Source organism: Manacus vitellinus, unplaced genomic scaffold (assembly GCF_001715985.3).
Source record: "Manacus vitellinus isolate BGI_N305 unplaced genomic scaffold, ASM171598v3 scaffold_10_pilon, whole genome shotgun sequence".
Classification (NCBI taxonomy): domain Eukaryota; kingdom Metazoa; phylum Chordata; class Aves; order Passeriformes; family Pipridae; genus Manacus; species Manacus vitellinus.
The window spans coordinates 2,690,087-2,717,163 of NW_021938838.1; the positions used below are offsets into that span (position 1 = coordinate 2,690,087).

Genomic DNA, 27,077 nt, shown 5'->3' on the forward strand with positions numbered 1-27,077 from the left:
GCGACCCCTGGGGTGACCCGAGCACCGGCACCAATGTCCACGCCGGCCGTGCCGTTCGCCCCCCTCAGGGACGGGAGCTCCTGCTGCCACCGGCACCGAAACACCTAACACAGCTCTCAACAGAAGGAAATAAAGAACAACAAAGAGCCTTCAAGATGTTTTTTATTGTTGAATGAACAACTTTGCTACAATTCGTTTCCCCTTCTGAGGGCCTGTGGAGTCATTGCCGCCTCCCATCCCCGTCCCCAGGGAGGGAGGGGGACGCTGCACCGGTCGTGGAGTATCGAGCTTGCTAAAGATGCCCCCGGCGCGGATGGCGGTAGAAAGCCAGTCAAAGTGTACAGTCTTTCCCTTTGTGAAATGAACAGGACAGTTCTCTGCAACACAGCTCCCCCCTCCTCTGCCACCGTTGGCTTCCTCTGCCCAGCACCAGCTGCACGGAAGACGGTCTGGGGCAAAATTTTCAAAGCAAATTTATCTTTTCGATAAACACAGGCACTTAGTCCCGTGTCCACAAAGGCAGCGAGGCTCTAAGGCCACCCCCATTTCAAGAGGACAGCAGATGCCTCAAAGCCATTGTGGACCTGGGCCTTAAGAGCTTAATCTCATACAGCAGTTGATACAAATTAGGAGTCCTAGGCACTTCTGAAAATTTTACCTCAGTTAATCCTGGCCAGGGAAACCAAAGCCCTGAAGTTACTAGAATCTATTAAGGCAGAGTTCAAAATGGTTCTGTCCCACTTCTCCCCTAAAGTACAGTTTCTGTCTTTGTACCTTAGGGATAAAAAACCAATCATTGCATTTGGAAGCACTTAAAGTGATTCTGAAATACTGACACCCTCGTGGCAGTGATGGTGGTCATGTTTGCTCATTGAGCACCGAGCAGGAAGGGACTCAGCCCTGACTGGACACATGGATTACAGCAAAACATTGCAAAGTACAGTCAGTGAGGAAATGAGGTCCCCGTGGCAGATTTGCCAGTCTGACTTTAATCAAACCTTCCATCCAAGGTGGAAGAGAATTCACACTTTAGCAAAAACACTAACCAGCACACCACTTCTGGATTCAGTCTGTATTTGGACAAAAGTCAACAAGAAAATGATGGACAGAACTTTCCTAATTCACACATCTCTGGATGAAGTTCAGCACCCTTGAGTTAGCAAAGGCAGAAGGTGAAAGAAGTTGCTAGAGAGCTGGATCCTGGGACCTGTGTGCAGAGCTCAGGTCAGTAGGAAGCCAGAATGCTCAGCAGGAAGAAGCCTCAGCTCTGCTTTGTTAATATTTGATAGTACAATAAAGATAACAAATTACTTTAAAAATAAGCTACATCGCAGCATGAGAATTCACAACAGCTTCTGCTGTTGAATCACTGCCAAGAAGTGGGATGGTTTTGCTGTGAGTTGTGTGTGAATTAGTAAAGTTCCATTTCACAGACAGACAATTTAAAAAAAAAATAATTAAAAAAAATCAAACTGTGCAAGTCTTGGAAGAGACCGAGTCGTATCCTCAGTTGGTGCAAAATAAGCAGAACTCCACTGATTTTTGTGCTACTTCACTGACCCCAGCTGTGAACCCTGATTCCTTGTAGAAACCTAGTAAACCAGTCAAGAGCTGCCTGCTGAAATGCATCCTTAACATACAAACATCACAAATGTGTAATTAAAGTGGAGCAGAGCTTCCCACTGTATGATCCCTACCAAAAATAAGTGTGGCCCCAAACCTGCTCAGAGCAGGACTGACACGTGGCAAGCAAGGTGCATTTTTAAGGAGTTACAGAATAAGACTGAAATTGGTACCCAAATAACCTTTTTTAAATAAACTGGCCCAAAATTATCCTCTAATATTTTAAGATAGCTCAATTTTTCCAAAGTGAATATAACTTTCAAAAACAACACTGATTAAAAAAGATGTTCAATGATACCTTAAAAAATACCCAGAATATCAAATTAATTCCAGTCCAGCATTATAATTAGTTAAGAATACCTCCTGAAAATTATAACCTCACAAAAAAAGTGGGTACTGAAGTTAAAAGCATCAGAAACATTATGTACTTGAAAATACCACCGATCTTTTAACATTTAAAAACAAATCAGAACATTCTTTGGAATCACCAAGTTATTAAAACCTGTGAGTTTCTCTACAGTCTCCACACTGTCTTTTCAAATGAGTCTGTGTACAGATTCAGTCTCTGAGCAGTTCAATATCCACTGTTGGAAAACAGAGTCTCTGACCAGCAGGAGGCTACATTAAACAGGAAAACATTGGCATTCTCTTTTTAGTACTGACTTCTGCCAAAAATAGAGACTTTCGAGCACAAGACAGCACGGCCCTGTTTTAGGAGATACTCATTTTCTCTTCTTTTCTAAAATGCATTGTACGTGTACTTCCAGTGCAAACTTTTTCAGCACTTGTGACAGGCAAGAAGGAAAGGGGGAAGAAGAGACACTCCCCTCTGCTCTTCAGAGGAACCACCAGCCATAGCACGCTGACCTAGCAGCTCTCCTTACTGCTGAAACCAGCTCCCATTGCTGGCAACTGGAAATAGCTTATTAAAGGTTTCGTTTTTAAGATAAACAGATTAACAGGTTAGCATGAAATCTGGCCGTGGCTATGGTTCTATGTGCATAAAGACTGGTTAGAGATGCTTTCCCCTTTCAGTATTGGTTGGTGTTCATTGCAAACAAGTCTGTGGCATTTCTCCACGTGTGTCATGAAATGTGAGAGATCTGTCTGACTCGGGTTTGTATTTCCTGTCGACACAAAGGGCAGGTCTCCAGTTGCAAGGCACACTCCATGCACAGATCACTGAAGGAGAAGAAAAAGAGAGTCAGTTAAAGCCTGCACTTGCAGCATGAAGAACTAAACAACAACAGAATAATATACAAGCACTAAGCAGTTTAGTCAGCCTGCCAGAGACACATAGCCAAGTTAAGTATTTCAGTGTGGAGATTGGATATTGCAAGTCAGGTGTTGGGGATCTGTCTGCAGGCTTTGAGAGGAGCTCCTGCTGCTCAGCATCTCCCAGACCTGCAGCTGGTCAGGATCACACCTGCCTGGGTTCATTAATCTCAGCACTCACTCTGGTCTGGAGAGCAGCAGCCCCAGTGCCCTGCAGGAAGCTTCTCCACTTACTGACATACACAGCAGGCACATCTCTTTTTAACCTTCCAGCATTTAGACCCATGGCAAGACTCCTTCCATGAGTGCTCTAAAAACCGTAAGGAACTGGACTTAACAGGATTCATTTCCTGCTTGAAGGCAGGAAAGTGCTATTATGGTATAACTCACACTGCTGTCCCATTTTTAGCTTTTAGAGGATTTTGTGACTTGAGACAATCCATTTGTTGAACATTCGACGACTAGTTGAGTATATTATGAATTTTCTGCTCTCCTCACGTGATCTGGATTTCACAGCATCTCTACCAAGCACTAATCAGAAAAGCCTTTGACACCAGGGAATTAAGACTTGGTAGCTCAGGGGTAGCACACATACACTGTAGCCACAGTACTTCCCCAAACACACACACAGTTAGGGATTACATCTGCTCAGGTCTAGGGTGAGGGAAATGGTGGGAATACTATGCTTAACTCTACTTGTCACATCCTTAAAAGAAGGGTAGATTATTTCCTTTATGCTGGAGAGTCAATCAAGATAGGATGAATGTCACACATACAGTTTTCCCATTTCTTTGGGTTTGGGTTGTTTTTAAGGTTTTACCTGTGTCCACATGGCCTGAGTTCTGTGTCTGCTACCTCATCACAGCAAAGTGTGCAGCAGTTCTCTCGGATGCTCACTTGCTTCAGCAAAGCCAGGCGTCTGTGTCTGAGGAGAGAGAGAAACCCCCCCAAATACATTAGTTTGAATCAAAGCAATAGATTCAAAACTATTCCAAGTATTGCATCAAGGCCAACAAAACACTTGCCTGTGCTACACCACACTGCTGATAAGCATCAATCACCACTTCCCACCAAAAAAGGCTGAACACCCCCAGAGATGTGCAAAACAGTCTTTGATTCCCTATTCTGGTCTGTCAGGAAGGGACAAAGAGAAATAACAATTCTTCTAGTTACCACAGCTGAATGCTTCAAAAAAATTGTTCTTGTACAATTTATGTACAAGGAAAAGTACGTTGTCATGGGTACTTTTAGGACTTCAGGAAAAAAAAAAAAAACAATAAACCTCACAAACCCATGTATCAAAAAAAATTCAGAAACCCTACAGTGCTCTAACACAGTTCAGAAGAATAAAAATTGAAAATAAAATCAACAGTCCGGTATGACAACAGCCACAAGGGAGAGTAAACAGATAAAAATCCCCTATTGGATGAAATAAGACATTTCACATTTTAGCTGCACTAAATTAAGCACAACTCGACATGACTTTATGTTAAATCCTGTCATGGATAATTAGGGTCAACTCATACGGGCCCTTGCCTTATTTCCTATCACTTTTAAGATGATCAAAGCTATCTTTTTTAGGATTAGCTTATGGTTTCCAAGCAGTGCAGGCAGTAGGGGAGGGATGATCTTTGTTTCCACAAAGAACAGCAGTGTCCAACCTTGAATGGAGCCTTTCAGTGCTATCGCATATTAAATAGTCTGTAACACAGGAGGCCAAGTTTCACCAGTCAGGCATCAACAGGAAACCAGTTTCCCCCAGTTTGTTTCTCATCTTTTGGCCCAATCATGCAGCAGCTCCCACAGGTAGTGTTTGAACACTGCTCCAATAACAACCACATCTGATCAACAGCGAGCAACTGCACAGCCCCATCTAGCACGGGACACCACTGAGACAGAAGAACATTGAATCTGAAAAGGGGGAGGAACAAAATTGTACCTAAGAGATCATCTGAAGGATTAAATCAGACTCTCTCTTAAAGCACCTGCAGTCACAAGCAGGAGTAGTTTGGCTGTATGTCAGCACAAAATGGGCTTGCCAGTTGCGTTTTGATTTTCGCTGCGTAAATACAATATCCCAAACCTCCAACTTTGCCAATCTGTGACTCCAATCCAGGAGTATTTGTTTTCTTTTCTTTCTAAACACTAAGATACTGAAGTACCTCAAGTGCACTTGACTGAAGAGCTTGGTAATTCAAAACTAGTCTCCAAATTTCACTACAGCCAGGGGTACCCCCTCCACCAGCCTTACTCCCACTTAATTAGTTGCAACCTAAGATTATTTCAACCACATACATCAGCACCAGTCCAAGGGCCATCTTCAGACAGGAAATCCAGGGTACACCACATCCCAGATTACACTGTATACTGTTACTGTTTGTGTTCCAGGAAGTTATTTTATGACTAATAACTGAAACCAGACAAAACCCAGGCAATTTATTAGTTTTCATTCCTGCCAGAAATTTGTTAAAGAAAAATGTACCCAAACCCGTTTCTATCTGGCTTGGTTTATATTTAGATGGGAAAACAGTTCTAAATTTGAATGACCTTTGTCAGTACTATCATTCATAACTAGGGAAATTTTGATCTGGATCAAAAAGGAAGGAAAAATTCAAACCTTATAATCATTCAGTACCTCCATGCTGCCAAATCACAAATCAGGTCAATTTTAAATATGACATATTTTTTTAATTAAGACTATACCTCCTCAACTAAGCTCATCCTTCTTAGATGGCAGGAGATACTTTTACTAAAAACAGCTTACTGTGTGGTACTAATTAATTTTAATTTAGCTTAATATTAAAAAAAAAAAATTAATTTCATGGATTTTGGTTGCACATCTCCTGCCCTACTGATGAAATTGCACTGGAGCCTGTTATCTCATCTTTTGAGGAAAGGGACCTATGGAAGCATGACCCCATAAAAAATTAACTTTGCTTAGTACAACACAAAAAGAAGTGAAGCATTTTATTTCTCTGCATGCAAACACACAAAACTAAACAGGAGGATTACCTGGGCAAAATGATTTTCTCTTCTGCTGTCAGAAAGGCATAATCATTGAAGGTACTAAACTTCATTGATGGTGGGTACTTGAAGGGTTTTGCCCCAAAGTTGAACTCACATTGCTGATAGGACATGAAACTAGCTGCAGCAAAAAAGCCAGACCTGCAACACAATGAACAGGTATTTTAGAACAACTTAAATAACAGTAGAGCTTTGCAGACATGTTACTATTACCATACAAAAATATACCCTGAGACAAAGAGACAAAGTTCCTTCAATACCAGAGTTTTGCAGCTCACTGGGAGAACATCCAGTTTTGGCTGCACATACCTTGTTTGGTTCTCAACTGCTGAATTATCTGAGTTTCCTACTGACTCAGCCCATAAAGGCTGCCTATTCCACAACCAGGATTAGTCACACTTACAACTAGGAGCAGATATATATATATATATAATATATATATATATTATATATATATAATAAATATATATATGAATTCCCACAACCTCCTTGCACTGATCAGCTCAGGTATCTCCTTCAGAAGTGGAAAAAAGTATTTTTCTTCCAAACAGCTGCTGTTGGCAGAGCTGTGAGGAGCAGTACCAGTGCAAGGGACACCTCCATGGTCTCTGTTCCTTCAGGTTTATCTGAGCAGGCACAAAGTTGAGGAACTTGAAGCTCTTGTACATTTGTGAGGGACCTGTGCAGGAGGAGTCCAGGTCTGAGCTCTCTCAGCATAACATCCACCTGTTCTTCCTTGCCTGTGCAGGATTATCTCAGGACAGCTGCCTTTTCTTCACAGCCACACAGACAGCTTGTAAAAACACAGCCATTGCTTCTTTCAAATTTATTTACTCAAGGGCCCAAGTTCAGTAATACCCTAAGTTCTAATAAGTACTTGAATATATAAATTACATGCTCAAAGAACACGGCACTGCAAGCTGAATAGACAAGATACTCTGCAACTCTTTAAACTGAACTACTCTTTGCCTCTTGGACACAGCAGGATTAATTTACAAAGTACTGTAATGTTTAATTAAGCTACACAGGAATCTGCTTTATCAAGTATTACACCAGCTTATGTTTTCAGAACTAAAAGGCTGAACTCCCCTGTGAGAGTTGGAGGAGGCAGCCATGTGTTAATTTGTACAGGAGTTTGCAAAATAAACCTAACACCTTTCTGTAAGGCTGCCAAGAGGTGTCCTCCCCTGAATACTCAATGTGCTACTCCAGGAGTTGTCCCCAGGGAAGGGCAATCAATCAATATGTGCCCTTCAGCATTTACAGGACTGAGGCTTTATCTTTTAAAAGATGAAAAATTCCTCAAGCACCAGAAAACTGCTCATCTTTGCTACAGCCTCATTCTACTCTAATGCTGTGCTAATTTGACAGTAGAAAACATCACGTTGAACCTACCTTTGGAAAGTCCAAAGTATTTATTTTGCACCCTGAAATCCACCTGTAAAATTATATCCTTCTTGCTTTCTAAGCAACTTTCAACTGGGAAACCTGCATAATGATGGCTTCAGGTAAGTAAATATGAATTTACATCTCAAATTAGAAACTCTTCATATAATTAAAACAATTATCCATAGAGGTCATGTCCTTCCAAATGAGCATATACTTACACAGCAGATGAAAATACTTGCTTCTCAGCAGGAAGCTGGTTTCCATTTAAATAGAAGATCATTTGCTTTTCTTGCAAGTCTAGTAGAAATCCTATTGTGTCTCCTTACATGCAAAACAAAGACAATTTAAAGATTTCACTTTTGTTAAATGCCAACAGCTGAAACAGTTATTGTTTCAAGTATCACATATGTCACTATGAGTTGTCTCACTTAAAAGGAACTGTTTGCAAAAGCACAAAGGAAGAAACATTGATACAGAAATTAAAAAAAAAAACCAAACCCAAGAGAAAATAGTAAAAAAATAAAGTATTTTAGTCTGCCAGAGCATTAACACTACACAGTTATAGAAGTATTGCAGAGTATTTGCCAAAGCCAGAAGAAAGCTGCACTCTGTCACTCCTTGGCTATTTTACCCCTGTTGGAGGGTAGACTTTAGCAAGTGTGTGTTCTGGGGATGAATTTCCAATATGCTTGTGCTATTTATTTTTAAGAGGTGTTTTAATTTAGCCATCCTTGGGAGAAAGTTCTAATAGAAGAGAAGGCGGCACAGTTCACACAAGCATGGCATGCACAGGCTCCTACCAAGATTGCAAAGCTGAGATCAAGAACAGAACTTTGCTGTCCAAGTAGTTATCCAAGAATTTAAAGTAAGCAAGACAGTGCAACTCCTCCTTAAAAAAAAAAAAAAAAAGGTCTAATTGAGAAATCAGGGGGTTTTTTCCCTTCTCTACAATAACTCTTTGAACCCAGAAAGGAAGATTTTAGCCTTGTTTTGTAGGGCTACAAACATCTGGAAAAAAAGTCTTATGACTAAAAATCTTATGATTAAATGTCCAGCCATGTTAATTGGTGCTGTGGTTTGTACTCTGCCTTTGAAAAGAAAAACTACTTAAGCAACAAGATTCTCTTTGCATGAACTGGGGAGCAAGACTGAGTGTCCACTTTGCACATTCAGACTGCTGCTAAAGACACACAATAATTCTTAAACCTTTAGGATCATCAGGATTAGGAACAGCTCTGTTCACACACACTAACAGACACCTGCAAGAGTACAAAAAAACCCTGTGCAGAAATCCAGTTAGGACAAACAGAAGATGGGCTGAATACCTTCTTTCCAGCAGGGATGGGAATGTGGTTTACTTCTGGCATTGTACCAGATCAGCTGCCGGCAGCCGTCGTAGGCACAGGAGTATTCATCGTCCCCGATGCCATAACCTTCCTTCAGAGAGAGAGCAAAACATTTCAGTCTGCAGCCTTTCCTCACACAGAACAGCTTATTTTTATTCACCTAAACCACTCATATAAGAACAGGAAGGGTTTCTCCCACTTCCATCAGGGTAATTTTTTTTTTTTTCAAACTAGTCATAGTTTCATTTTCACAGTAAAAAGGAATTTGTTGGGATGAGGAGGAGGGGAGAAGTGGATATTGTTTTCAAAGTGTTTTCCATTCTCTGTGACCTCAAGTCACTCCTGCCTGTTAAAAGGTTTAATAATCAGAAGGCCAGTACCCAAATAGCCATGTTAAATTTTTGCATCTTAAAAGGTCACCACAGAATCATAACCACTCTCTTGTCTTGAAGTCCCAGTACCAAACTTGCAGTACCTTCCCCCACAAGATATCCACGTGCCACCAGAACCTACAGCACACAAAGAACAAACCCACAGCCCTTTCACTGAATTTATTGCATATTTTGTCCTTTTCAGTGCCAGCCTCCCTCAAATTGTGAAAACATTATCAAGTGATAAGGTCCAAGGCAAAACACAAAAACTAAGAGTTTCAGAGTGGGAGAAAAAAAAAAATCTGTCATGTAGCAGAGCCCAAACATGAATCTCAAAAGCATTATGGAAGGTAAGTAACTTCCTCATGCTCAGCATGATTTGTCTGGAGTGCAAATACCAGACAGCATCTGATTACACAAGCCTCCCATGTCCCAAATTAAAGCTAAGCCCAGCTAATGGGTGTTTAATGTCATATTTAGGACTAGTCTTTTTGTTACACACGCTGTAAATAAAGAGCATATGGCTTCTGAGGCCTGTGTTTGTGACATACCCAGATGATATCCTTGTATTTCAGGGACACACACCTGATGAACTCAAATAACAGTCACATTCAGCCACCAGCAAAACAGCTGCAGCAACAGAAAAATCATCCTGCTCAGGGATGCAACATCTCCCATTTCCATACCTTGTACAGGATGCACTCACAGAAAAATGCACATACACCAAGCTCCTTAACAGTAAGTGGGAAAAAAAAAAAAAATCTTTTAAGCCTCTTAGCAGTCTAAAGGCAGACACATGGCCTTTTATTTCCAACAGTTTCTGTTACACTCAGTGTCTACAAGGCCTGTGCTCAGCACAGGTCTGCATTGTATTTTTGTTTGGTTGGGGTTTTTCTTTTCTGTGTGGTTTACTTTTTTTTTATTTAAATTTAAATCACGTTTCCATTCCATGCTAGAAATGTGGGACTGATCTTTGGCTGTGATGCAGAGATATATGCTGCTCCCAGCAGACCAGATGATACCATGCTATCCCAGAGTCAATTTAAATAAGTTCTTTCCCTTATGAAAGTTAATTTAACAGGAAAGCATGTCAAAGAGGGCTGCTTGGTGACCTGTGTATGATGAACTGCTGGTTCCTACTGACTTACTGTTTACTTACAAAAACAGACAGTAACCACTGTTATCTAAAGAATTTCCAAGGAGAGACTAAGCCACAAGAAATAAGTTCCCAGTAGCTTCCAGACAACAGCAAGCAAATAACAAGCTGTCACTGTTAGCAGCTCTGCAGGACGTGTGTGAACAGTGTCAGTCTGTAGCAATGACAACACAGATTTCTCTTGTGCCACCAAATTCAACAAAAACAGCTTCATGGAGGTACAGAAAAACTGATACTCAGTCACCACCACAGAATAACCAGAGCTGTTTTCACAGGGGTTGCAAGTAGAAAAATACTGATGTTACATCTCATCAGCTCGATGACATTTCGTGTACTCACATGATTGAGGAATTTGCTGTCTTTGGTAGCCCATCCTATTTGCATCACTCCCGAAGTGATGACTGTAACTTCATAGTACCAGACCCCGGAATCGACACAGAACGTGCACCTGACGCTCTCGAAGGACGAGGCGTCACATCGAGCCTACCAAAAACCAAACCAAACATTCAGCTGCTGCAAAAGGAGCACTCAGGAGAGCCTCTTTTCTCCCCCTGGCTCGAGTTTCTTGCATGTAAGAATACACCAACATAATTTTAGAGGCACTTCAGACAAAGTGACCTCTCTTTATAGCAGTAATTATCACAAAAACTAGTGAGTAGGCAAGACTGAAAATCGTCCGGTGGTTAAGCCACAGGAAAAAAGAAAAGTAGGAGGTTGACAAAGTCAATTTAAAGATTTAAAGACTAAGACAACCAAGACAGGAAGACTTAAATCACTGGTTTATTAGTTGACTTCTGATATGAAGGACAAGGAGGTAATTCAATGTTAAGTCATGAAAATTCATTTCTAAGTAGTCAAGCAAGTTTTTAGAAGGAGTTACAGAGGGGGAAAAAAAAACCCCACGTGGCTGAGACAAAAATCTGATGCTCTTTTCAAGACTAAACAGGATAAACAATAGAATTATACTTTGTGTAATTTTAATCCAAATGAGTGAGAAGCCAGCTGACTCAAGCATTCTCCTCATTTCTCTGAAGTTTTGGGGCACAGATACAGGCATTACTTAATTTGAACGTTTCTACAATCGAGATCAGGGTAGTGATGTTACAGCCTTCCTGATGACAAAGCAAATTTCCTGTATAAAGCTGGCAGAGAACTTGGATTAATTCTAGAAAAAAATCACTGGAGCAAGTGGCGAAGAAAATAGTTGAAACCTGCCTTTTTCTACAGACTTTTTCAGGTTGCAAACATGAGAACAATATCCTACCTCTAATCCATGTGGTGAGATCTTCAGGTATTCACTGACATCATTACTGTTCAGCATAGCCCTAATGTTGGTCAAGTCAACCTTCTCATATGTAAACTGCCTGCCTTCTTTTAAAACTGCAAAATAAAACTAGTTTTAATCATTGCTGTAGCAAAACTTGATTTGAAGCATTTCACACAGTGACAGTCAATCTCTCTATGATCCAGGTAATTTTTGGCATAACTGAATGAAGGATTAACATTTTGCCTGCATGAAAACAGCTTCCAATGCACTGTGTGTTAAATATCCTGCATGACCTGTACCTCTGACTAGAGCTCCCACAGTCTAATTGCTACTTTCAGGAAACCCACAGGCAAATGGAAGGCATCCAAGTTCACACCAAGGTGCCACTGCTTCAGGACTTACCATTGTATTTGAATACTCAGTTGGGCAGAGTTTTTCCTGATTCATCACAGTGGAAAAGATTTGAGGATGGGAAGAAGGGGGAAAATAAGGACTTAAAGTTTTGTATCCTCTCATTTCCAGGTAGAAGATGAACTTAAACTGAGCCAAAGCAGCTCTGTCTCCCTGCTTCCCCTTTCCACATGGAAGGATCAAAAGCATTTATCCTGCCAGGTGTCAAACTGCTGACACACACATGTTGATTTACAAATCAAAGATCCTATCTTCACACATCCCAAACTTGCTACAACACTTATACAGACGTTTACTAAACACAACTGACACTGGCACATGAAGCCCAACAGACCTTTTATCCAAATTTATCCAAAAGGCATTAGAAACCACAGGGTTCTTAAGAGTTGCTGCACCCTTCAAATCACAACTAAACCAGCAAATTTGATGATAGCTATGTCTATTTTTTGGATGACTAACAAAAGTGCTTTGTCAAACACTTTTCAGTTTTGATCACAAGACCATATCTTAACTTTAGAAAGTCTTTAAGAACTCTTCAAGCCTGTGCACCACTGGGGTATGACCACAGCAGTGACAGCCACCAGGACTTGTCAGCAATCCATCTGTTCCAGAGACAGAGCTGCACTACTGAGCCACTCAGCACATTTGCTGAAACGTGGGTTGCAGGAAATTGGTGCAAAGAAGAATTTTCACTGCAGTTCCAATTTGCAGAGTACACACCACTTCCCTCCAAAAACGTTTTCCTTGCCAAAATTTCCTTTCCATGCAGTTAGACTGGATATATTTCTTGGGGTTTTTGTTTTGTTTTGTTTTCTTTTCTTTTTCAAGGAGATATTACAAATGCAGTCAGGTGTAGTAAGTGCTTATACAAAACAAACACAAAGCAGTCCTCCATTCTCCTTGGAGAAGTGCTTAACATTAAATGAATCCATCCCTTTGTTATACCTACACAGATTGTCTAAACTCCACTGGGCACAGAATCCAACCTGGCGTTTTAAGTAGTCTGGATTATCTGTCCACTTCTCAAGCAAGATCAGTTGGTCACTAATGCACGATTCAGAAACTGTCATTTTATTTTCACCTGCAATTTGAGAGCAAAAAGAATAATTGCTAGGGATAAGTTTAGTTAAAAACAGTAACATCCTACAAATGCAGTAGAACCCTCCACACACATTTAAACATGGCTATTACAAACAGCACGAAATTCTTTCCCCAAGCAGATGTGAAATTACCTTCACTCAGATTTACCACTTCTCAGCACAGAGCTGCACCATCAAGAGATAGATCACAGCTTTTTTACATCCCTCCAGTAGAGATTTATTTCTTTTCAAGTAACAAAGGTCTCATGTTGTAAGTCATTATGTAGTAATTTCTAAGCTGAGGAGTGAGTTTCAGCAAATCTCTTAAGGGTTTGTGGGTGGGGGTGTCATTAAAGCAATAAATGTTTTTTCCTGCCTACAAACTCCCAATCCTAACTGTTCTCTCTCTCTAATACAGATTTGTTTCAGTGACAAAGGCCTTATGTCACAAGGCCTTCTACAGCAATTTCTATCAGGGAAAATAAGCAAATTCAGCAAATATCTCAAGGGTTTTGAGGGGTAGGGGGATGTCACTAAAACGATAAATATCTCTTCTTGCCTGTAAGTGGACAAACATTTCTCTTAAATATTTGTGATTCCACCAATCCAGCCTCTCATGCTCAGAGCTGTGATCAGATAAAGGGACAGTCATGCAGCAGGAGCCACAGGGTGACTGTTAAAAGCAGCATCAGGCCAATACTTACTCGTTTGTGCAAACTTCTCCAGTGCTATTAGTGCAAAAAGCATCACTGTCGGGTGGGACTGGAAGTTCTAAACATGGACAGTAAGAAGAGTTATTTAATAAATATCCAGCACAGATGGACAGGAAGAGCTGTGAGTCTGTCACAGAATGTTTTAGGTTCAAAGGAACCTCTGAAGCTCCTGTATTCCCCCTCCTGTGGAAAGCTGGTTTGAATAGATCAGGCTACCCAGAGCCTCATGCCACTAACTTGTAATTACCTCCAAGGATGGACATCCCACAGACTCTGGAATCTCAGCTTTCCATAACACACTTCCAGTATTTACTAAACATGGCCCTAACTTCTCACAATAATAAAAAAAAATTGCATTATAATTGCTATGTATGGATGCCTACAAAAAGATCAAAGACACTCACCAAGCTCTGAAGTAAATATTCCAATATTCCTGGGCTGAGTAAGCCTATGCTCGCGGGACCTGCAAGAACACCAGGAATGAAATCCACCCGTGGGAACCACCACATACTCATCATCACAGATCTTTCAAACACAAGGTAACAAATTAAAGAACATCCAAGAGTTTCATAGCCAAGCAGAACTATAATGTAGAACAATTATCATTGTTCCCAGTCAAATACTTGCTGCACATTTAATAATGACACAGTTACTGGCACATTGCAGTCCTTTTCAGTTTATCTGCTGTAAGTGGGTACAGAGTTCTAGTCATGCTTCTCAGAGTTTGAAATAAGACTCCCCCAGCCTCCATTAAGCATTTTCATGCTCATTACTTTCACAAAGAGACTCACACCCTTTTACTTTCAGAGTCAACATGTAAAGTCCAGCTCCATTTACCAGCAGCCCAAAATAATTAAAAGTGAGAATCTGATATCACCAACTTGATAGGTAATTCTACAGTTTGCAGCAGCACCATAGCAAGCAGCCAATTTAAAAGAGAAAAGCCCTGAAATACTGTCTGCTGAATCAAAAGGGAATCAAATTCTGGCATCTACAAACTAATTGCAGTGGGTTCCAACACTGCATTCACAGATTTGCTGCCTGAGCTGGTACAATGAGATCTGTGTCCACTAAGATGAAAATAGATACAGGATCTCATTTTGATTTAGTATAATAAGGTAGAAATATTACAGCACAAAAATGCTTCCAGTCCTTGTTCTTTATTTTGTTTTTTGACAGAAATTGGTTTTTTAATAATCATTAAGTGATACTGGACAATCACCTTTTTCCTCTATTTCCTATCCACTTTCAGAAAAGGAGCAAGAAAACCTAGATATAAAACAGTCCATCAGCAGGAAGGAAACTTAATCATCAGTTTCCAAACAGGGTACTAGAAATAACAGGGAATAAAAATTCTATATGAAAAGTCACTTTAAAATAGAATCTCAGCAATTTCAAGCAACACAGAAGAGAGAATCTTTTCAGCTGACTACAACAGAACAAGACACATCTATTGGAAAAAGCATCTTTTTGTTTGTTTCTATACAGCCTCCAAGGCCATCAATTTGATAGTTCTGCCTCCTGGGTATGGGATGTGTCCTCAGTAATTCACAGACAGAGCAGGTCTGCAGAGGAGAGTGATTACCAGTGCTAAGGCAATATTCCAGCAACAGTGATCCTCAGTCACTAACCAGGCACTAGGATTTGTGAGTGGCTCATTCAAACCCTGGTGGGTGAGACTTCAACACTTCAATCGAGCAGGTTCTGTCACGCCCATCACCCACAGTCTCCCCTCCATGCAGAACATCATTCAGCTCTAAGAAAACACTCCTGACCTAGTCTGCATCGTGGCTACTTAAAGCAGGAGGTGCTGCAACAAGCCCAGAGCCAGCTGTCAGAAGAACCCCCTGGCTTTACCTGCCAACTTCTCTGCCAAGCAGCCGAGCACTGCAGTCGTGTTCCGGTGCTTGGCAGGGTGACAGGCATCCTGGCAAGCAGCAGCTCCACTTAAGTTTAGGATTTCTGTTAACTTCTGTAATGCATCCTGCAAAAGGAAAAAAAAAATAATCAGAAATCTCTTATTTAACATTACTGACAGATGCAGCTCCCCCAGCCCAGCTCAACATATTACAACAAATTATTGTTACTGAAGTCAGCCTCATATAACAGACAGCACGGGGTGATTGTCTTCTAAGATAAGATAATAAAGAACAGATGGGAAGAAAAGGTCAACAGATCCAAGAATTGTAACTTTAAAATCACCACCAGACTGTTGGTCATTGCAGTGATCAACAGCTCAGGACACTTGTGGACATACCTAAGTGAGCTCCCTGCAGCAACAGGAACTGTTATAAGTAGACAAAGGCAAACAAAACCAATCAGCACATATCACATCTAATGTTTCCAGTGTCCTAAAACTCACACCCTTTCCAAAAGAAAAGGACTGTTTCAGATTTTAGAATTAAGGACTAAAGAGACATGCCCCCCTCTCCAAAAAGCCCACATTCCCATAATAAATTTAGGATGCTGTCAGCTTTTTACAGGATGTCATAAGTGGTATTCTTGAGGGCATAAATGGCTTTATGTAGTCACATGAATTTAGGAAGTAAATGAGGGTAATAAATCTAAAATGACTTGCTTCATTCAGGCAGGATGGTATGGATAAAATTCAAGATAGGTCTAGAGCATATCCTGCATTTTCAGGGTAGTCAGGGGTTAATCTAGAGCCAGAACCAGTCATCTCATAGGGAGAACCCCACCCTGCAAAGTTCCAAATCCTCCTCAACTTTCCAGACTTCATGAAAGTTTCAGCTGACTCAGATTGAAACTGCATAATCTCAGGCAAGGATCTAATTAAAATAGAAGAACTCCTCATATTGAAGTCATCAGCAGCCATTTGGAGGAAAAATGAGCACTGCTCAAGTTGAAGAGATGTGTTTTTTTGAATTGTGTCCTGAGCCACACTGAAATCAGTTTACTGTGCTAAAGGCTGAGGTCTGCCCAGAGATCACACCGAAAAGTAGTTATGTTCTTAAAAGGAAAGCCACAAAACCAGAACTGATGAACAGGACTGAGCTAAGTGGAAAGAACAGAGAAAGAAGAAAATGACTAAGCCATAGACTTGGGATGGAAAAGCCTCACTAAAATTAGACTCTTGACATACTCTGATACTGCTTTTAGCCATTATTAGAACTGTCAGAGATCAACTATTTTGAGTTAAATAAAGACTTTATAAACAGTTTACTGCACTGCCATTTTAACTTTATGGACTTCATAGCCTGCAATAACAGAAAATTAAATACAGCCTGCTGCTGTTCTCCATCTGTCATGGAAGTGGGGCACTGACCTAAAATTCTTAAGACCAAAAACTTTATAAACTTATCCTGTCCAAAAAGTGAACAGCAGCACACACTTCCCTAGGCTGCACGTGATCAGCAGATCCCACAGCTGCAGCTCTGTGTGCTGTAAGAAGACTACACAGCAAAAACCTCTGTGCACCCCAGAAAAAACAGGCACCTTGATCCTTTTGTCTTGATAAGATCAGCTATTTTGGAGCAAACTCCTTAAGTACCTAAAAAAAAAGTCCCGTGGCTTCTGAAAACAAATGATTTGGTTGCCAAGCAATTGTATAGCCTAACAAAAAAATCCCAAATCACTCTTCATATGGTGCATTCCCAGTGATCTCCATTTCCTGACTTCTTTTTTCAAGCAGGCAAAGTTTCTAGTCATGGCTTTGCTTTCAAAATAACGCTGCAGCTTGTGTGACAGTCAAAATACATTGCTCATGTTCAAAAGTCTCAGATGCCTTTAATCAATAGCCAAGAGGAAACAAACCCATTTCAGGTAGTTTGAGAGCTTGACTAGTTCTCCAGCCACTCATGCAACCAGCTTTTTATATCCCTAACATCACCAGTGGAAAACTAAAACTGGCAGCATCAGTAGCTTGAGAAATGAAAGCTGCAATGATGTGATCATCGATTTCTGAAGAAGTGAGATCATGACAAGCATTTGAAGATAGACAAGTTCATTATGTTTAGCATGTTGAAGCACTTGAAGCTCTCACTAACCCACCTGTACCAAGAACACTATGAACACCTTAGGTCATTTTTCCATCCCAAACCAGATTAGTAGTTGGTAAACAAAAATAAAAATATTCTAATTAGCCAAAACGATATAGAGATATTTGATAGTAAAAAAATGTCACTTGTTTTAACTTCACACACCCCCTTGTGCTGCATTCCTTACGTGCAGGGCAGGAACAAATTCAATAGTGATTTGTAAATGTGCAGCTTTCTGAAGGTGAGAACAAAAGGGCAGAACTTGTTCAGCTTTTGCAGCACCTGCACAGCACAGGGCTGTTTGTACCACATGGCAGGGGAGGGCAGCCAGAAAAACAGCTACAGACCAAAGACCTCTTGTTCTTTCCTATAAACCATTTATCTTTTTTTTTTTTGAGGGGTTGGGGGGGAAAATGCTTCTAGCATTAATTAGCACTTAGATACCAAGTCACCACAAATGACTCAAAAGTGAAGGTAATACCCATTTTCTGAACCACAAACAGTCTTGCATCACTGGTGAAACCCACCCAGAAGAGATCACGGGTGTGGCAACCACGAGTAACCGACCTTCAGCCACAGAGAAATACATTTGCTTTGGACTCACTTTTGTTGGCAGTGGACATTCATCAAGTAGTAGCGTTATAACAGCTGGTCCCAGGGGATCTTCTAATGGAATAACTCTAATTAAAGATTGGACAACTTCCAACCAGCCTTCATCTGTCAACCACAAAACAGAAGCGACGCTCAGAATTAACACTGTGATTCTGAAGTGTTCAAAATACATCCCCAAGTGTAAACTGAAAAATCCTCCAAATTACCCAGTGGGTTTGCAGATGCCAGGGGAAACAGTTTACTTTTTACATCACTACTTTGCACTAGTTTAGAAGTTTAAATTCCAGAAGGAAAAAAAGCTTACAGGAGCTTGGGTTACAGTGAACACCTGTGCTGTTTGGAGAGCAGTCTTGCCCAGGCAATTCTTTAGTTCCCACTGCTATTAGGAAGGGCTGCTCTTGGTGCACTTTGTTCTAGTGTGATACTCAAGAGTTCAGCATCCAGTGCCAACTCTTAAGTGTTAAAAGCAGCATCAACAGTGACACTGATCCACAATCAGATCACTCTTCCTGAGTTCCCTCAAGTGACATGAGTTTGTCCCATGCCTGCTGGTCTAGAGAAAATTTGTTTTCCTAAAGAACAGCTCTCCCTGTTGAATGAGTTAGACAAGGGCTTTTGCTTGCAAGAAAACAACAATCCACATATGTTAACCTACCAATAAAGTAAACAGATTTGGATTTACAAGAAAGAAATTTCCTTAGAAGTGAAAATAAAGAAAGTCTGTATCTGTATACAGGCAATTGAGGCTGAAGTGATGTTGCTGCCCTCGACAATGACAGGAACACAGCAGCAACACATTGAGGTTTGAGTTTTGTCAGCACATTCCCCCAAAAAGCATTTTACTGAACTGCTGTAATATCTAACCAGGTTGGTAAATTTATTTTAATACAGAAATAGATTTCCTAAGACCAGTATCAACTCTACTGGTAGAGAGACTAAAATTCATCTAAACCAGAAGTTTGGTGGAGGTCTTGAGCTGGGAGAATTTCTCTACTGTAACAAAGATAGAAGAGCCCCTGCACAAACTTGGTTCATCTTGCAGGAGCACTTAGGGACAGAGTTAGAACAAATACATCAGTAAAGCAGAGGTCTAAGGTCAGCAAAACCCAAACCCAACCAAAGAGTATGTGCTATTTGAGGACACCAGAGCATGTGGGCTTAAACCATGTCCACACTGACATATTAGGCTGTTCCTGCCTTAGCTGCAAACTGCCATTCTTTGTGGCTTATGGTTTAATGCCACTGACATTGGCTCCTTCTGGAGAGTTTCAAAGAAACTCAGGCAAATGCAGTGAGCTCAGTGAGGCCTCTAAAGGGCAAAATTGTATTCTGGATCCCCAGAGCTATAGCAAGTTGTACCACATCCTGCTAGCATATATTTTTCTTTGCAAAGAAAAGAGGGCTCTGGGGTTTGGGTTTTTTGGGTTGTTTGTTTTTTTTTTGCTTAGGAGTCACAACTGAAATGTCCAACACAATGCCTTGATACCTGTTTCTGCCATTTCATGCAACGTGATCATTGAATAAGGAGGCTCCTGGTCACTGAAAGAGATATTACACAGGTCAAAATTTATGCACAGTCATCAACATAATATGCTGAATAAAATGATAATGCACAGACATGAAACAAATCCAGGAACTGTTTAACAAAAGGATGTTACACAGGCTGCAGAATGCTAAGGCCACTTTCAGGTCTGAAACACAGATGGGATTTGAGCCTTTCTTTGGCTCAAAGTCAACATCTGCATATCTGCAACAGCTGCTAAGTGGAATTGTGATCCCCATCTGCAAGTCTAAAAGCTGAATGTAATGCTTAGGCTGAGTGATGTTCATTAGCAGGGTTCCTCAGAGCACATAACAGGAGACTGCACGTCAGGGGTCATGAAGTGAACCAAGAATTGCACAAGGGGCATCGCTTCTTCTCTGCTAAATATATAAATATTAAAAAAACTGAAAGGCAAGCCACCTAACAGCATCACAGCCTACAAACAAGAGCTGATAAAGAAGATGTTAAGGCAGTTTAACAGAAGATATTTAACCAACCCCCTTTCCAACATGTAAAACAAAAAGTTGAACAGATCATCTCCTCAGTCTGGTTTGCTGGAGCAAGGACACGAAGCCACAGCCAGGTCTGGGTATCCGTGCAGGCACTGCCCCTGAAAGTACCTAAAGCAAGATCCCAAAATCCTGTTCAGTAAGCACCTCAAAGGTCCAGAAAAAGCTTATGCAGCAGCATGTCCTAAAATGCCTTATTCAGTGCTCCTTAGGCGCTGGGAACTAACCCAAGGCTTAGACTTCCATGTTCCACACTCACTTTCTATCACACAGCTCTGGAATGAAATTGGAAATGCAAAATACAGAGGACTTTTAGAAAATTTCAACAGGCATTAATTACACAGATAATAGAACTACCTACCTAGGAGGGATTAATTATCAAAGGGAAAAAAATCTCAGTTTTGATGAAATATATGTATGATGTAAATACATGTTTTTCTTACAAAAAAAAAAAAGGGATTCTTAAATATTTCCTCAAGAAAATGCTAAAGTGAAGTTTAACCCATTTTTATATTGTCACATTTAAAACAAAGAGCTGAATTATGTTTTTTTTTTTTTTCCTCCAAGCATATCCACCTTTCTTCTGGAAACTAATCTCCCCAGCAGGAAAAAGAGGTGCAATACTGCAGGCAGAATTACCTCAAGACAGAGGATATAAAGATTCAAATAAAGAAGAAAAAAACCCCAACCATAAGTACAAGTAAAAGCTATGATTAAAAAGGATGAATTTTTTTCTGCAAGTTTTCTGATTCCATCATGGGTAGCAGGTGTTGGCAGTACTGACACTGAGCAAAGGACAGTCCTGCCCCACTGATTTGTCATTTTAACCACTTAATTTCCAAACATGCCCCCCAGCCCACACCTTCCTCATTTTGAAACAAAACAGTCATTTTTCTAATTTCTTAGTTTGCAAAATAGTTCTTCATGTAAGCTCTGTAATGTAGAATTTATCCTTCTGAATCTAGGAAATTAAACTGAGCTCCTTTCTAGAAGAAAAGAAAAAAAATCAGTTGTCAGATAGTTTTTTGACAGATTTGATAAAACCAACCAAAAAAAACCCACCTCAAGAAAAAACAAGTAGCAAACAGAGAAAGCAATTGTTCATTGCAGATCACAGTGCAACAACTTAATTTACAATTCATCTCACAGTGTTCCCATATATTATCTTTCAGTACAGTTTAGAAAAAAATTTTCAGATAAAGAATTTTGCCTCCCATTTTTTGGCCATCTTTTGCTCCACAGCCTGGACTTCTAATCTGCTGTTACTTCTTACATTGTTTTACTTTAGTTCAACTTTATGTTTGCACATTTTTTGACGTGAAAAGAGATTTTTAAGCTTCCCTAACATTTTCTTCAGTTGTGGCGTTTTCAAAACTGAAAAATCAGGCTCTAGGAGGAACAGGTGGTAATGGAACATGCTTATTCCTACAGTCTCTCATCCCTGAGGGGGGCAGTGGACAGGAGAAATCAGACTTCAGTCTGCAGCTACATAATGGGAAAGAACAGACAGGACAGTCAGGCTCTTCTGAGAGAGGTCTGTGTTGGAACATGGGAAATTCTAACTTTTAAACATATTTAATTATTTAAAACATGGAAGTGGTCAAACACTGGAACTGGGACCCAAAGAGGTGGAGAATCTCTTTATTCTGAGCATGTTCAACACTTGACTGGTTAGAACCACCTGCTCTGGCTAAGCCTGGGTTTTATGCAGGAGGCTGGAGTGGATGAACTTCAAGAGGTCCTTTCCAACCCATGTGATTATACGACTCTAAAGTTTTTCACTACAGTCTGCATTAAAAAAAAATACAGTAGCTTCAGGAATTAGTCAGAAAAAGGACTCCAGGGGCAGTGAAATAACTATGCTTATTGTCCCTCAGTAGCATAGGAAAGTGCTTAGAAGATTACAAAACTGATTGCAAGACCCACAGGAACAGGATCAGCTGTGCACAAAAGTGTTGTGAAACAGCTTAAGGAGCTGAACTTGGGGAAAGGGGAAGGCATGCAGGATTAGGCAGAGACTTTCAAAAATGTTTGCCATGATTTTAACTTAATGATCTGAAGACAGACCACAAAATAAAGCCTGTTAAAAAACCCACAGACACACACCTTAGATTTAAATGTTCATGAAAAACATCAGTCCTGGTATTTCTATTTAAAGCATTTTACAGCAGGAAGGGAAACTCTTCTGCAGGAGCATTCCAGAGTCGATGCAGGTGTATGAATCAAGACTCATTTATTCTGAGCTTTATCCACCTTAAACTCAAGCCCCAGCTGTGAAGCTAGAATAGTGTTTTTCCTTCTGTTCTGGTCTTTCCAATTCCTAGCCTGCATCTAACCCAAAAGGTGATGAGCTAACTTAAGCCATCACTTTTAAGGTCCTTTCAAAGCTTTTTAGAAAGCAACACAAAACCAAAAAATAAGGATGAACCTGTAAATATCCTCCACACCCTTAATGGATGCTTTGAGCATGCAAGGAATGCAATACTGGGATTGTGAGTTGGGCAGTCACAACATGTGATCTTAAAAAAGCAGTCAGACTCATAACTGGAAAGAAAACCTCAGTCTGTTTATCCAGGCTAACAAAGATCAAAGTTTTCCTTAACCGTTTCCAAAGAAGAAAATAAAGCCTGAAAACAGAAAATCTGAACAACCAACTTTTAGGACAGAAGTTCCCAAACTCTGGAGTGTTCATTGCTTCCTAAACTGTGTAATCTCTTTTAGGTAAGAAATACTGAGTACACTCCTCATCCCACCTGGGTGTAGGCCCATGCAGGAACTGTGAGAAAGCTCCTCAGCTCCTGGAAGAGTCTGTACCTGGGCACTCAGGAGCTACTTCTGTTACCTAGGAAAGGTGCTCCTCTCCTAAGCCTCCAGGTGGAAACACACGGCTGCTTCAGGGAGGGTCAGGTGTAGATCGGTGAGAGGATGGAGCCACAGTTTGAGAGGAGACAAGAACATTTTCATTCATGTTGAATTATTCCTTGAGGAGGTACTTACTTATCTACCAACGTCCGAATTACAGCCAGTGTGTCAAGTACCAGCCCATCCACATTCTGTTTTTTCCTCCTTGGCTCATGGGGCCCTCGACCCCTCCTGGGTGGACGGACAGGGTCCCTTGGGTGGCTTCTTGCCTCAGGGATGTGTGCTCTGCTGTTCTCCGTTTGCCGGCCCTGAGACTCCACGTTGTCCTCTGCTCCGCTGTCGTCGCGGCAAACGCACGAGTTTCCCATGTTTCCAGCCCCCAAGGCTCCCAGCAAACGGGGAATGTGGTGCTCTAGAGTCAACAGCAAACCTTGGAAAAGGCTTCTGCTAGCATAGAACACAGCCAAAGCAACTACGATCATCTAGGAAGTTTTAAGAGAAAAGTTTGTGCGATCTTGAATTGAGATCTTTTCGCATTATAAGCGTTGCTATCAGCTGGAATGGATGGGAAGGTGGAGACTTTAGTTGCCGACAGAATCGCTCAAAACTCACATTGGTCATCAGAGGGAGGTCTGAAAAAGCAAACCCAAAACAAGAGTCAGTGTTATTACTGCTAATGAATAACAGAAGGATTCCTGTTTTAGTAAACAGGACCGGTCTTGGTGGACGAAGCACCGAGAAAACATAAGGCTTGTACCTGAAGTGTATTGTGGGGAGAGGGAAAGGAAGGAAAAGGAGGAGGAGGAAGTTCCCTTGGTAAGTAGCTCTCGCCCACGCACCATTCCTTTCTACACTACCTATTATTTCCCAATTCTTTCATGGTTTCTGGATGCAGAGGAACAAGTTTGTCCTTAAACTGAGCACACTGCCATCCTCTAAGTCCCAATTATCAACAAACCAGTTACATTTACCCTTTATAGAGACACACAGCTTATACCACTCCAATAAAGGCTGAACATTTAAGGTTCTCATTTCACATCAGGAACATTCAGTAACATTTCCAGACTTCATAAAATAGACAAAATAGTAAAGAACTAATCTTGAAGCTGTGGTCTATCTCAACAAACAAGAAATTTAACAAGGAAACATTTAGTTCATCTGTGTATAAAACACACCTTTTTGGAATGTGCCTACATCTATGATTCTCACCCAAAGAAGCACCAAGTACCAAAGCTGAAACAAGCAGGAATTACAGACACCATGTTAATGCCTACAGATCTAACTGAGATTCTGAAAGGGGTGTTGTATGCCTGTTTGGATCTAGTGTCAAACCAATCTTCCCTTTTTGGGAATGAAGACTAACTCAATCATTCTTCTGCTCCTGATTCAAATGATTTGGACCAAATAAAGGCCCAGTAGCAACCAAGATTGTAGGGCAATCCCTTCAAATCATTACATTGAAAATGCAAGAGCAAAAGGATTCAAAGCCCCATTTCATTACCAGTTATGTTTCAATCCACAGGGCATATTGTTATAGAACATTACATAAAGTGTCAGGTAAAATAAAGCCCTGCAAAAGACACGATTTCACTACTTAAACACTTCAAGCATGTCAGAATAAATAAGTAACTTTTATCCTTTTAAGAATCAAGTTTAACATTTACACTAGAAGTTATGGTGAATATCCTGTAATACATTATTATTCTACAATTATTAAATAATCTCTTTAACGTGTAGCTCCATAAAGTTAAAAGAAAGTCAAAGAGAGCTGACACCTTTCAAATATGAAAGGCCCCCACCATCGGGGCCAACTGGCAACTGTGCCATTGCTGGCTGCCCTTTGGGACAAGATCACAACAACATTATTTGGGAAGCCAGACACTGGTCACAGGAGCGAGTCTCGGGTTGTCAGCTGTCACTGGAAAAGCACAAGCTCTCACAGGCTCTTCTGTGTTTGAAGTATGTTATCTTCTTGTGGCACAGTGAAATGTTCAGTGTTAAGAAACTAACTGTAGGCTAACTAAGAAAAAAAACCTAATTCCTCAAGGGATATTACTTGCAAAAAAAAAAAAAATAATACGAGATCTTGATTTCTAGTTCAAGAAATTCCTAAGATCATTAGAAGGGGGTTTCAGCATCACATCATGCTTGCCTTACACCCTAAACAGTTTGACCACCAGGCTCTGAGTCTTTCCATCTGTTATCTTCTCAGTCAGCAAGTCACAAGCAGATGAGAGGTGCCAGTACAGACTGCAAGGATCTCAAACAGAATTGTGTAAGATCACAACTGGTTCAAATGCCTTTTTTTTTTTAAAGAGCTACTTATGGTAAATGCAAAACATATCTTCCTAGTGAAAAAATATGCATATATTTATGAACCTAGATCATTTAAGGACATTTTAGCAAGATAATGCTGAAGTGTAAAAGTGTTACAGACTTAGAATATGGGTAAAGCTGTTCTGCAGCTTACAAAAACATTGACACAGTGAATCTATCTTGTCATCAAAACAAGTATGGAAAAGCTGTATTTTAGGGATTAGCAATGAGTAAGAACCTACCTAAAGAAACAAAAATAGACATAAGTCAAGATTAAAACTGATTATTGAATCCTAGGTTTTTCTAGTTGACAGCTTAGAGCATGATTAGAAACAGGTGATTATGATCAACTCACCTGTAAGTTTGCTTGGTTCAGGAACAGTTGGGGTTGCTCACAAAGTGCTGTCACACAAGTGGACTGTCCTTCTTCAGGGCACAAAGTCATATCCAGGAAAGGCAGGGCTGTGGGAGCCTTTATGGTGGGCAGTGAGTCATTACAGCTGACTCTGCTTTCACTTCTAGGAGAAGAGTCTCTGCTCTGAAGAGTCCCTGAGAACAGACAGGAAAGAAAGAACAATTCACTTGGAAACTGCACCTAAGGTAGATGAACTCCACCTCCTTCCCACACCTGCCATGCTGGTATTTTCAGCTCCATTCAGCCTTTACAGGGGGAATTCTCTCAAAGCTCCAAAAACCAGTTTGTCATCTAGTAGCTTTAGGACAAGACACGGACATAGAAAACCCAGTCCGTTTTTACAGCCCTGGCATTCCAGATACCACAGCACCAAGTGCAGAGCAGTGACCAACTCCTGCCCTCAAATTACAGCTTACAGGAGGAAGAAGAGAAGCAATAATATCTGCTCCAGATCACCCTCAAGTAGAGACAGCAGAAAAGTACACTATAAAAGTTGATTAGATAATAGAAAGAGAGAAATGACAGGATAAACTCCCCTTATTTAGTAAAGAGCTGAGTTTGACAGCATTCACTTGGCTGTTGCTCACCATCACATACAAGGAGCTCATTGTCAAGCCTCAGACAAACTGAAAGACTAAATAATTAGGAACATAAGGTAGAAAAAAAAGATTGCTACAGATCTGCCTCACAAACCAGCTTGTTTGGTCAGAGTATGAATAAGCGCAAAGGAAAAGCTTTTCAAAAGTCTTTTAACAGCAATGTACTAGATTGCATTTGAGCTGCCATAGTTTTTAAGGATATATTTACAACTTTTTAACAAGTTGACTTTATAGTAGGCTGCTGGTGGCCATCCCAACTCCCTCACTCTCACTGTTGAAGAGGACAGAGACATCACACCTCAGTTCAGGTCAGGTGCAGAAGGGAATGGCAATTGGAGTGACCAACTCTGCTCCTGCCCAAACTCTGAGACCTCAGAGGCACAACCAAGACACGTAAGCAAAAGCATTTTGCACATCATGAAAGATGAAATATACTATTGCTTCAAAAAGAGGTAACGATCTCGGCATACAGAGGTGGAAAGAAATTCTAAAATCTAACTTCAATCCTAACTTTCACAAATCCCTGCTCTCAAAAGCTGGACCCAAAAAACTTTTTTTTTTTTTTTTGT

At 40.6% G+C, this 27,077-nt stretch overlaps 1 protein-coding gene across 1 annotated transcript; it reads right to left on the bottom strand.

Moving 5' to 3' along the window:
* Positions 1-144: 144 nt before the first annotated feature.
* Positions 145-26,024, bottom strand: RSPRY1 (ring finger and SPRY domain containing 1). Its single transcript, XM_018083044.2, has 15 exons — positions 25,850-26,024; positions 23,314-23,810; positions 19,751-19,803; positions 18,257-18,369; positions 15,512-15,638; positions 14,059-14,117; positions 13,646-13,712; positions 12,812-12,943; positions 11,449-11,564; positions 10,524-10,667; positions 8,637-8,748; positions 7,530-7,632; positions 5,911-6,063; positions 3,719-3,823; positions 145-2,805 (listed from the first exon to the last, which is right to left on the bottom strand). Exons 2-15 carry the CDS (start codon positions 23,658-23,660, stop codon positions 2,709-2,711), a joined length of 1,728 nt encoding a protein of 575 aa, XP_017938533.1. The 5' UTR covers positions 23,661-23,810; positions 25,850-26,024; the 3' UTR covers positions 145-2,708.
* Between the last annotated feature and the right edge of the window lie 1,053 nt (positions 26,025-27,077).

Coding starts and splice junctions, on each gene's coding strand:
- RSPRY1 (XM_018083044.2), bottom strand. CDS start 23,660: ATGATCGTAGTTGCTTTGGCTGTGTTCTATGCTAGCAGAAGCCTTTTC. Junction 8,749..10,523: donor ACAGCAAATTCCTCAATCAT/GTGAGTACACGA, acceptor CTCTCTCTGAAG/GAAGGTTATGGCATCGGGGA. Junction 7,633..8,636: donor CCATCCCTGCTGGAAAGAAG/GTATTCAGCCCA, acceptor TTTGCATGTAAG/GAGACACAATAGGATTTCTA.